Genomic DNA, 11,343 nt, shown 5'->3' with positions numbered 1-11,343 from the left:
GTGAGGGTGGGTGTGGTCAGTGTCTTGGTCCTGAAGGAGGTCATGCCTCACCTGTGCATACCTGTCCTCCTGACTTCCTGAGGGTCCAGGACCCAGGTCCTCAGGAGAACCCTCAATGGTGCCAGTGTCTGTGTGTCTTCCTGTGTCCTGTCTGTCTGGTCTTTGGTTTTTCCTTCATTGATTTCCTTCTGTCCCTGTGACCACTCCCTGAGCATTTCCTCTGTGTCAGCATCAGGCTTGGCCTGGGGACACCACAGAGACAGGCCTGGGTGAGTCAGATCCTTGGAGCAGGGAGTCAGGCACTTAGTCAGCAGCTACAGGAGGGACTAGTGAGTGATAATCATGAGGGAGAGAGAAGGGCAGCACCTGGTGTGGTGGGAGCATATGAAGACTCTTCTGGGAACATCCCTTCTGTGCTGTAGGCAAGACAGTGGCCTGACCCTCAGAGGCAGGGAGGGATTCCCTGAGGCTGGAGCATGGCCAGCCTCTGAGAGGTCATCCCTGGGTGCAACAGTCGGCCTTGTGTGAGCAGTGCCAAGAACTGATGTGCAGCCACATGCAATAGGGTCATGATTCATAAACTGGAGCAGAGTCAGGTTTTCCCTGTGATAACATCCCCCTAGTTGTGTCTTTCTTCTGTGGAATAGGAACAAGTGGCCTTCCCACAGTCCCTTCTCATGGCATCCACCCTGCTGCAGCCCCTGGGAGCAGCGTCCTGAGATCCCATCTGTGGTGCTGAGGACATGCAACCAGGGCTTGTGTGCTGGGAGCTGGGAGCTGTGTCTGCTTTGTTTTCATTGTTCACAAGGAGCTTTACTGACAGGAGGAGGTGGAGGGGGCCTGCTGGGTGTGTGGAAGGGCCTCTGTCTCCCTTCCCTTGTGAGGCGGGAGGGTGTTGTGGATGTCACTGCAGGAACTGACCTCAGAGTCAGCAGGACCAAGTCCAGGCTGCCCACTGGCAGTTCATGGTGGAGGAAGATGATGGACTCAGTCTGGAGAGGGGTGGTAGACAGAACAAGGGCCCCCAAAGTCCACATCTTTGTCCTTGGAATTTGTGAATATGTCACCTAACAGAAGAAACGTACAGATGAGAGATCATGTGACTTGAGAGTATTTGGTTAACCTTTGGGCATATGGAAATCACAAGGTCCTGTCCTTCTAAGGGACAGAGGGGGGGCAGGAGAGGCAGAGACCCAGGAGGAGGTGTGGTGGGGGGGGGGCAGCAGAGCACAGGGAGCTTCAAGATGCTGCACTGCAGGCTCTGAAGATGGAGGTGGGGGCCACAAGCCAGGGGGATGCAGGTGCCTCTAAGCACTTGAAGAGGCGAGGACACCAGGGAGACCCTCCAGAAGGAATGAGCCACGTCTACACCATCATGTGTGCTGTGTGACTCAGCTAAGTGTGTGGTGATTGGCTGCAGCAGCTGCAGGAAACCTGCAAGAGGCGTCGCCTTGTCTAACCCAAGTGCATTGTCTAACCTCATGTGCATTGGGACAGGGAGGGGGTCAGAGGTCGGTCGTGATGTAAACCTGTAATTGTTTGTTATTTTGTCTCATCTCGTGACAGATGATACTCAGGGAACAGGAATGTCCTCCTGAGCCTCGGTATTGGACCAGCTTTGCTTGGGTGAATGTGGCACCCTGACCTGAGTGGACCTACATGGGAATAGCACCCATCCAGGGCCCTCAGGGAAGGACTGAGAACAGCAGGCCCAGGAGTGCAGAGGGGGCTGCAGGTGAGGTGTGTGTGGGAGGAGCTGGGCCAGGTGCAGGAGGAGACATTTGGTCCCATCTCCATGGGAGCCTGGGTGAGAGTTTGTTGGTGGAACAGCTGGGTGCTCAGTTGTGGAAAGGATGCTGTGTCAGTGAGGTCCAGGTGCAGTAGGAGAGTTGGGACTGATGGGAAGTGGGGGTGGAGGTCATGGACAGGCCAAGGAGGGGCTGCTCAGGGCAAGAGTCCTGGGTCCTCACCACCTTGGTTACTCTGACAGCCTCTGTCTGTGTCCCCCAGATGTGAAGATGACCTGAGGGCTGGCCTTTGGGTCAAAGCACAGAGCCATGGACAGAGCCCAGAGCATGGACAAATCCCTGGTCCTGGATTTGGGGATAGAGAACTTTGTTTGTGGAGGCCACCCGGGTCCAGGGGAGGAAGGAGGAAGGACACAGGATACTTGGACACTCATCAGGGGCTCCACTGAGGAATATGGCCTAACTGTGGGTATAGGCAATGACCTCATGGGAGGACCCTTGCTCATCTATGTGAGAACATGAGATGAACACTTATTGGGTGCTCCTGAGACGCAGGGCACAGGTGCAAAGGGACAAACCCTGGGCAGTGTCCATGGACTGGTCCTTGGGGCTGTGTCAGGACAGCACTGGGCTTTCCTGGTTGGTTCAGCTCCTCTTAATTCTGCAGTTGCTTTATTTTAATTTTTTAATTTACCTTTATTTTTTATTTACTGATTTGTGTGTGTGTGAGAGAGAAGAGAGAGATAGGAAATAAGAGAGAGAGAAACATTGGTCTGTTGGTCCGCCCACGCATGCACTCACTGGTTTGATTCCTGCATGTCCTGCACCAGAGAGGGAGCCCATAAACCTGGCACAACAGGGAGAGGCTACAACCAACCAAGTGACCCAATCAGGGCTCTACTTTTCCCTTAGCACCGCCCCCCCCACCTCCACACCCACAGTGTCTCCTCTCCCCAGGAAACACAGACAGCAGCCTGGAGAGTTCTTTCCCTTGTGTGACCCTGGAGCAAAAGGACCAAGAGTTTTAGGTGAATTTTTGCTAAAGAAGTTCCCTTTCGGGCCTGACTGGTGAGGCTCAATGGGATGGGCATCGTCCTGCAAACCAGAAGGTCACTGGGTCAATTCCTGGTCAAGGCTCAGGTCTGTGTTGGAGGCCAGGTCCCTGGTTGGGGGCATGTGAGAGGCATCAAATCCATGTTTCTCTCTCACATCGATGTTCCCTCCCTCTCTTCCTCACTCCCTTCCCCCTCTCTCTAAGAATGAATGAATAAAACCTTTTTTAAAAAAGTACACATGGGTAGAAAAGAGCAAACGAGGGGAGGGTCCCCTTTATTCAGATCACACAGGTGGTCCTCAGTGCCTCACAAACCCAGTCACTTTCTGGAAGATGGGAACCTTTACCCTGGTCCATCAGGGTCAGGGTGGCCAGTCTGGGTCATCAGTAATCAGGAAGGACCCCAACCTCGGGCCCAGGTTCCTGAATATCCTCTGGGCTCAGGGCTGATTCTCTGGCTCAGGCTCCAGTTCCCAACCCCCCAGGGTCTGGGTCTCAGGCTGTCCCTCCCCACAGCCCTGGAGCAGCAGAACTGGGAGGAACTAGGAAGCCCTCTTGGCTCTGGGGCTGATGCGGCAGTACACATCTGTGCTCGGGTGCAGCAAGTCCTGTGAGGGAAAGAGAGGCCCCTGAGCCCTGCAGCCCCCTCAGAACAAGTGCAGCATTTCCCAGGTGCGCTGGGGCCTGCCTGTGCTGGGGGTGCCTGTCCCCAGGCACCTCCCTCTCCCCACCCTCTGTTTGCAGGTTATGCTGCCATTTCCTGAACATGGAGCACAGCGATGCTTGGGCTGGGGGCAGGTCCTGGGCCCCTGTGACCTGCAGGACATAATGTTCATCACCCACACTCACCTCATAGATGGGGCCAGCTGTCCTGGGGCCGGGGAGGGGGCCCTGTGCAGGGGGCAGAGAGAGGCCATCAGGGGACAGGGTGGAAGGCCATTTCTGCACAGGAGTGACAGCTCTGCCTCCTGAGCAGCTGTCCCCACACCTACCTGTCACCCTGCACCCCAGTTTCAGTCCACGCTGCACCCCCGTTGCCCTTGTTAGTCTGGGAACCCTGGCTGGTGCTCTCAGTGCCTGCTCTGCCTGATGCTGGACTCCAGGGTTTTCCTCAGTCCACCCCAGGGAACCAGTGCAGACTCAGGACTGGGTGGAGGTCTGTCCCTGCTGTGGGTGCCTGCTCCCTGCCAGGGTGGGGTGGGCCTTGTGCTAGATGCTCTGGAGGTGGGGTCTGTGCTGTGTGGTGAGGTTTCCTGGTGTCCCTGCCCTGAGCCTGCATAGCCGGGCCCTGGGTAAGGAGATGGGGAGGGGATGGACTCACCAGGGAGATGGAGGCTCCAGAGGGACCCTGGCCTGGGGGCAGAGACAGAAGTTAGCACTCAGGGGTGAGGATGCTTCACCCATTGCCCTGGAGGGGGTGGGTCTTTAGCTCCAGACAAAAAGGGGTGACAGAGCATCTCCCAGAGACAGACCCTCTGCCGTCTTGGGGTCCAGTGAGGGAGGTGGTGACACATGATGCAGCCCTCAAGGTCAGGGGTGATGGGCGATTGGGGTCCTCTGTCCTGTGTGGGTGATGAGAGCCCCACTCTGAAGCCCAGGGAAGGGTCAGAGCCCGAGGGGGAAAGCAGGGGTGGACACTGTTGGGAGGTCCGGGGCCCAGCCTCTCCCAGGCTGAGCAGACACTCACCTGGGGTGGATGCTGGGGGCCGGTGCTTTCTGAGGCCTTGTGGATCACTGGCCCTAGGAGAGGTCAGACTTATTTGTGAGGGGAGGAGGGAGAGCTTTGGTGTCACAATGGGGGAGAAGGAGGGTCTTCCTTTCCATCAGAGGGTGGGGACCTCTCTCTATTGTTTAGGAAGGGGAGGGCACAGGACAGGGAAACTGAGGCAAGACCTAAAGAATCCGTGGCTGACCTGGTCCCATAGAGTAAAACCTAAAGGCAGACAGGGGTGGAGAGAAATGACAAGGCAAGGGACTGAGGACCCAGGTCAGGAACCACTCGGAGGGTCTGGCTTCATGGGAAGGTCAAGGCCTCAGAGGGAAGCAGGGCCAGTGGCTTGTGCAGGACACTGGGGGCCTGGTGTCTGCTGCCTCTGGATGCAAGTGGTGCCCTGCTGGGGCCAGATGTACCCCTCAGGCCCAAGAGCTGAACTGTGACGGGGGCCTGTCCTCTGTCTCCATCTGCCTGCACTGGAGGCCAAAACAGCAACACAGGGTCTGCTGTCCTGTCCAGGCCCAGGTCTCCTGTTTCACACACCAGGGGTTGTGGTTCCCAAACTGGCCACGTGGGGGCGCCAGAGCCCACCAGATCTATGCAGGCTTTGCTACCCTCAGCTGTGTGACCTTGGCCAGGATGCCCTTCAGATCCTGGAGCAGCAGATCCCCCTCACAGGGTGGGTGGATTTACAGAAACAGCAGCAGGTCCTCACTGAGCCCATACTCCCTGGCAGCCCCATGCAGGTGTGAGGAGAAAACCAGGACCATCCTGAGGGGGCAGTTCCTTAGTTGTGACTCATTTATAGATGAGGAAGCTGTTGAGGAAACTGTCCTGGTCAGCAGCTGGTGCAGGAGGAGCTGGAGGGAGTGAGTTAGGAACGTCCCTGGGGAGGTCAGGAGTCGACAGAGGACCAGCCCAGCATCAGGGAAGGACCTCCATCCTCCTGGCCTGGGGTGTGATGGGGTCAGCCTCTGGTGGGGGCAGAATTCTGGTGAAGGAAATGCCATTGTACCTCCCAGTCCTCCTGAGGTACAGGAAACACCCCAGGGAGGTCCCCAGAGCCACCAGGACGAGAACTCCAATCACGATGCCAGCGACAGTCCCCACTGAGTAGCCTGAATAGTCATTTTCTGCTGAAAGGAGAAGGGAAGAAGGGAGGGTTGAGGCCCAAGTCCACTCAGGGGAAACCACAAGGGGCCTTGCAGGGGGGAGGCCTGCTTAGGGAGGAAGGAAGTGTCCCCATCTCTGTGTGTGGTTTCTGAGTGTTGTCATCCCATTGTCTTTGTGAGGCAAGGCCTAAGGAACCATAGTGGACCTGGGTCCACAGAAGAAGGTCCCACAGGTAGATGGGGGTGGAGAGGCAGTGACCAGGGAAGAGACTGAGGACCCAGGACAGGAACCTCCCCAATAGTGTGACTTCATGGGAAGGTCAAGTCCTCACTTGATCCCCTGCCTGAGTTTGCATCCTTTCATTTTGCACACTGTAATTATCCATCAGCTCTAACTGTGCACATGCTCTCACACTGACACTCCATCATCCTGCTCACTGTCCTCCTGACTCCTCTCCCCTCTCACCTTGTGTCCCTTCCCTCTGTTTCCTCTTCTCCAGCCCTGATGACAGTCTCAGAGGGCAGGCCCTGACCTGTCCGCTCAGTGCTGATTCATGGTAAGGATGCACCGACTGTGTTCAGTGGCCCAGGAAGGGTGGGAATCCCTGTCCATCCTCTGATCCTTCCACCCCCACGAGAGGTGGGTGTCACCCCCATGGAGCATGGACAGAAGTTGGGATGGGAGGTGCTTAAAAACCACGGGAGGTCACAGAAGGGGTGAGTGATAAACAACATTTTCAGCAGGTCTTGATTTACAGCTGATGACAACAACGTTCATACAAATAATATCAATATTTGGCAGCACTGACAGAGCCCTAAATGTGAGTGACCCTGTCTGAGGACTCTAATGTCATAAATGTTATGATAAACATCCTCACAACATTTCTAAGGTGCAGCTGTTTCATTCCAGTTTCCAGAGGAGGAAACTGAGGGTCAGAAGGGAAGGCTTTTCCTGTTTGTTAAACAATTTATAAGACAATGAGAGCAATGGGTGCAGACCCACCAATCTACAGGACCTTAGGACCCCAATAATTCTAACCCAATGGATTTCTCAGTGTGAATAGAACTCTCAATCCTGGCCTGTGGACTGAATATCACAGAGAAGAGAAACCTCTAGAGAAAAGCAGTCACAGTTTAACAAAGGCTGGGATTCAGCCTTCTTGGCACACTACACTCTTTGTGGCACTGTTCCTTCTGCCCCATGAAGGGACTTCATGCAGGAATCTACCTGTCAGGTAAGCACCATCACTCCCTGCTCTCCACTGGAACATCACACATGCTGGTGTCACACTGTGTTACACAGCTGGTGACCTCAGAGCCAGGACACAGCTCAGAGGTGGGCACACTATGCCTGTTTCCATGCAGCCTGACCCGAGGGAGCCACCCACTGATGGGTGGCTCAGTTTGGCCAGACTGAGGACAAGCCACCCATGCAACTTCTCCAGGGCCCTGTCTCTGCACAGGGGGCAGCAGAGTCAGGTGCCAGGTGAGCCTGGAGCAGAGCAGGGAACAGGGGACTGTCCTGCTCACCCTCCTTAGAGGGGGTTTCACAATTTTGTTTGGAAAGAAAGAGGTGAGCTTGACTCAAAGCCTCATATGTTTTCTGGAGCACATGGAGTGAGTCACAGAAAAGAAGGAGGTGAGAGAAGGAAGGAGTTAGTGACAGAAGAAGAAGGTTGATGATGAGGCCCATTGTGTTTCCCACTCTGTGGAGCCCTCTCCACTATGTGGAATTTTTCTGGGGCTGAGAGAACCCCATTCCTCATTTCCGAGGCTGAACCCCAGCTCTGCTATGACAAATGAGAAGACTAAGGGGAAGAGATAAACTACAGAGAGGTGGGGGAGTGTTCAGGGGAAGAATCTGTGATTAGCTGTTTCCATGGGCACAGGATGGAGAAAACATCCAGGCTCTTTTTTGAAAACCAGACCAACCTCCACCCCAGAGCTCAGTGCTGATGGTCCAGGAGGTACTTACCAGTCAATTTGATGGTCCTGACTGTGGTCCTATTGAGACCAGTGACAGAGTTATGGGCGAGGCAGGTGTAGGATCCACTGTCACTTGCAGTGATGCTGAGGATAAAGAGCTCCTGTGTGGGCTGCTGGGGTCTCCCATTGATAAGCCAAGAATACTGTGCAGGTGGGTTAGAGGCTGTGTGGCAGGAGAGTCTGAGGTTTGCCCCTGGTGGGTAATGGGAGTCTGAGGGGGAAATGGAGGGGGCATCCGGGCCATCTGGAGCAAACAGAGCAAAGCCACACATGATGTCATCAGAGGGAAGGGGAAGCTCCTGGCCTGTGTAAGGGCCCCAGTGTCCCTCTGAGCTGGGCCCCAACCTTGTTGTAAAAGGTCCCAGCTATAACCCTTGTGTTCACTAGGATGAGATAACCTGTTTGTCCTAAACCTGAGGCCCACCTGGATTTTCCTGGGACAGGGAGTCATGACCACCATGGGTGACCAGGGTGAGGGTCTATGTACTTGGGCTGAGGGGGATGTAGCGTGGCCTCTGGCATGTGGATTTGGGTGGCAGCCTGGACCACACAGGGACAGAAGTTACTCACAGAGAACATTCAGGGTGAAGGGGTCACTGCGGCCAGCACTCACTGGGTTCCGGGTTTCACACTCATAGGGTCCTGTGTCAGTCCTTGTGACATGGAGCAAAGTGAGAGTCCTGTTGTCCTTGGACAGCTCCAGCCTGGTGCTGTCCTGGAGGCTCTGACTGTTGATCAGCCACAGGTAGGTGGTGTTCTGAGTCTCAGGTTCACATGTTAACAGGACAGGGTCCTTGTGCTCCTCGGGGTTGGATTTGTTGCTTGTGATGCTGGGTTTGGGTAACTCCGCTGTGCAGGTAACAGAGAGAACATTGCCCAGGGTGGCACCTTTGACTTTTTCAAAGGTATCTTCAATTAGAGTTGGCACCTCTCACCTCTCAGCTAACTTGAATCCTTAAAAGAACAAGGCAGGTCTGTGTATCTCAAGACAAACAAATGCATGAGGATCTGAGTGCTCAGAGAATGTAAGGCCTCCAACTCTGTGTCTGGAGAAAGTACAGACTTTCTCAGAAGTCAATTAGAGTATCAGGGTTTGATCATGGGAAGATGTAGGCCTGGGAGTCAAGAGACCACTGGGCACTTGTCCTGGTTTTTCACTGGACAGCTGACTTCCTGACTGTCCTTGAGATCTTATATGGAATGTGTAGGTGCTGAGTCCCTTTAAGCTGCATCGACCTACACTGCTGGGTCAAGATGTGTTTCCATGGTAGCCTCACATTCCAAGGCTATCCTAAGGATGAGTCAGGAAGAGTCTCCCATAGTCCTTATACCTTGATGAGACTGGGCAGTGTGGCCTGGGACTGGGTGGTTGAGCAGAAATAATCCATGGGGAGACCAGAAGCAAGTCTTGGGGATCAGTTTAGGACTGAGGCTGCAGGGCCATGAGGTGGGCAGTGTGCCCAGGCCTGGTGACTGTTTCATTGGTGACTGACATGAGACAGTGACCACAGAAAGGGTTGATCAGAGTGCAGGAGTGATTTGGAATACAGTGAGGGACACAGAGCTGGCTTTGGCAGCAGAACCAGGCTCTCTGCCCTCGGTCTTTAGTGTCCTGTCTCCTACTGCAGCGGGCAGGACCCTTCCTAAAACATTCAGATAACAGCAACTACAGAAGGGTGACTTGTGGGAAGTGGGGGAGCTGGGACTTGCTGAAAATATGGCCCTCATGGACTATTTGTATTTGGCATTAGAGATAGAACTTTGAGTTAAATTGTGAAAGAATATGTGAGAATCATTATTCATGCCTCAAAGGTCTAAGACCAGTCTCTGGTGGAATCTCTCTGTCTAGAGAACTTTCAAGGTCACAGACCAAGTTCTGAGTCCAACCGGGACACACTGTGACCAAAGGAAGAAGCTACAGTGGGTTTGAAATCAGGGACTCCCCTATAGCAACAAGAAAAATAAAGTATCTAGGAATAAACATAACCAAGGAGGTAAAAGACCTATACTTGGAGAACTACAGGACACTGGAGAAAGAAATTAAGGAAGACACAAACAAATGGAAGCATGTATCATGCTCATGGATTGGCAGCATTAACATAATTAAAATGTCCATACTACCTAAAGCAATTTATAGATTCAATGCAATCCCTCTTAAAGTACCAGTGTCATATTTCACAAATTTCAAACAAATATTTCCAAAAATTTATATGGGACCAAAAATGACCCTGAATAACCTCAGCAATCTTGAGAAGATAACAAAGTAGGAGGGATGACAATACCTGACATCACACTATACTTCAAGACTGTAATCAAAACAGCCTGGTACTGGCATAAGAACAGACAGATAGACCAATGGAACAGAATAGAGAGCCCAGAAGTAAACCCAAGTCTCTATGGTCAACTCATATTTGACAAAGGGGGCAGGAGCATAAAATGGAGTAAAAATACCCTCTTTAATAAATGGTATTGGGAGATCTGGACAGCTACATGCAAAAAAATGAAACTTGACCACTAACTTATAACCCACACAAAAATAAACTCAAGATGAATGAAAGATTTAAATATAAATTGTGAAACCACAAATGTCCTAGAGGAAAATACAGACAGTAAAATTTCAGATATTCCATGCAGCAATATTTTCACCAATGTATGTCCTAGGGGAAGGGAAATAAAGGAAAAAAATAGACAAATGGGACTACATCAAATTAAAAGCTTCTGCATGGGTAAAGAATACATCATTAAAATGAAAATGGATCCAACCATATGGGAAAACATACTTGCAAATGATATCTTGCACAAGGGTTTGATCTCTAAAATATATAAAGAACTCATATGACTCCACACCAGGAAGACAATCCAATTAAAAAATCAACAAAGGACATGAACGGATACTTCTCCAAGGAGGACATTCAGAGTCCATAGACATATGAAAGGATGCTCATCATCACTATCCAACAGATAGATGTAAATTAAAACCACTATGAGATACCACTTCACACTGGTCAGAATGGCCATCATAATCAAATCAATAAACAACAAGTGTTGGAGAGGTTGTGGAGAAAAGGGAACCCTAGTGCACTGTTGGTGGGAATGCAGACTGGTGCAGCCACTGTGGAAAACAGTGTGGACTTTCCTCAGAAAATTATAAATGGATGTGCCTTTTGACCCAGTGATTCCACTGCTGGGATTATATCCTAAGAATCCTGAAACACCAATTCAAAAGAACTTATGCACCCCCATGTTCATGGCAGCATTATTTACAATAGCCAAGTGCCACAGACAGCCTAAGTGTCCATCAGCAAAAAGTGGGCCCAAAATCCATGTTACATTTACACAATGGAATTCTATGCAGCAGAAGGAAAGAAGGAGCTGCTACCATTCACAATAGCATAGATGGAACTGGAGAGCATTATGCTAAGTGAAATAAGCCAGGTGATGAGGGACAAATGCCATATGATCTCACCTATGATTGGAACCTAATGAACAAAACAAACTAATGAGCAACACAGAACCAGAGGCATGGAGAAAAGAAACAGACTGACAGTGACCAGTGGGGAGCGGTGGAGGGATATAAGGGTGGGAATAAGGGGAAGGGACTAGTCAAGGGACATGTATGAATGACCCAGAGACACAGACAACAGGGTGGGGCTTGTCTGTGGGAGCAGGTGGTAGGCTGGCTGGAGGAGAGCAAAGTGGGAAAAATTGGGACATCTGTAATAGAACAAC

General features: G+C 52.0%; 1 protein-coding gene across 1 annotated transcript; it reads right to left on the bottom strand.

Annotated features, from left to right (window-relative positions):
* Positions 1-3,294: 3,294 nt before the first annotated feature.
* Positions 3,295-8,463, bottom strand: LOC123818233 (carcinoembryonic antigen-related cell adhesion molecule 1-like; the record flags this gene model as incomplete). Its single annotated transcript, XM_045838211.1, has 7 exons — positions 3,295-3,410; positions 3,652-3,693; positions 4,124-4,155; positions 4,490-4,542; positions 5,532-5,652; positions 7,604-7,858; positions 8,185-8,463. Coding segments are annotated over 7 exons (848 nt in total), but the record flags the coding sequence as incomplete, so codon positions are not given.
* Between the last annotated feature and the right edge of the window lie 2,880 nt (positions 8,464-11,343).

This window comes from Phyllostomus hastatus, unplaced genomic scaffold (genome assembly GCF_019186645.2).
Source record: "Phyllostomus hastatus isolate PE091 unplaced genomic scaffold, TTU_PhHast_1.1 phas_contig_277, whole genome shotgun sequence".
NCBI classification, from domain to species: domain Eukaryota; kingdom Metazoa; phylum Chordata; class Mammalia; order Chiroptera; family Phyllostomidae; genus Phyllostomus; species Phyllostomus hastatus.
Note: the sequence above shows the minus strand (reverse complement) of the source record. Positions and strands in the feature narration are given on the sequence as shown.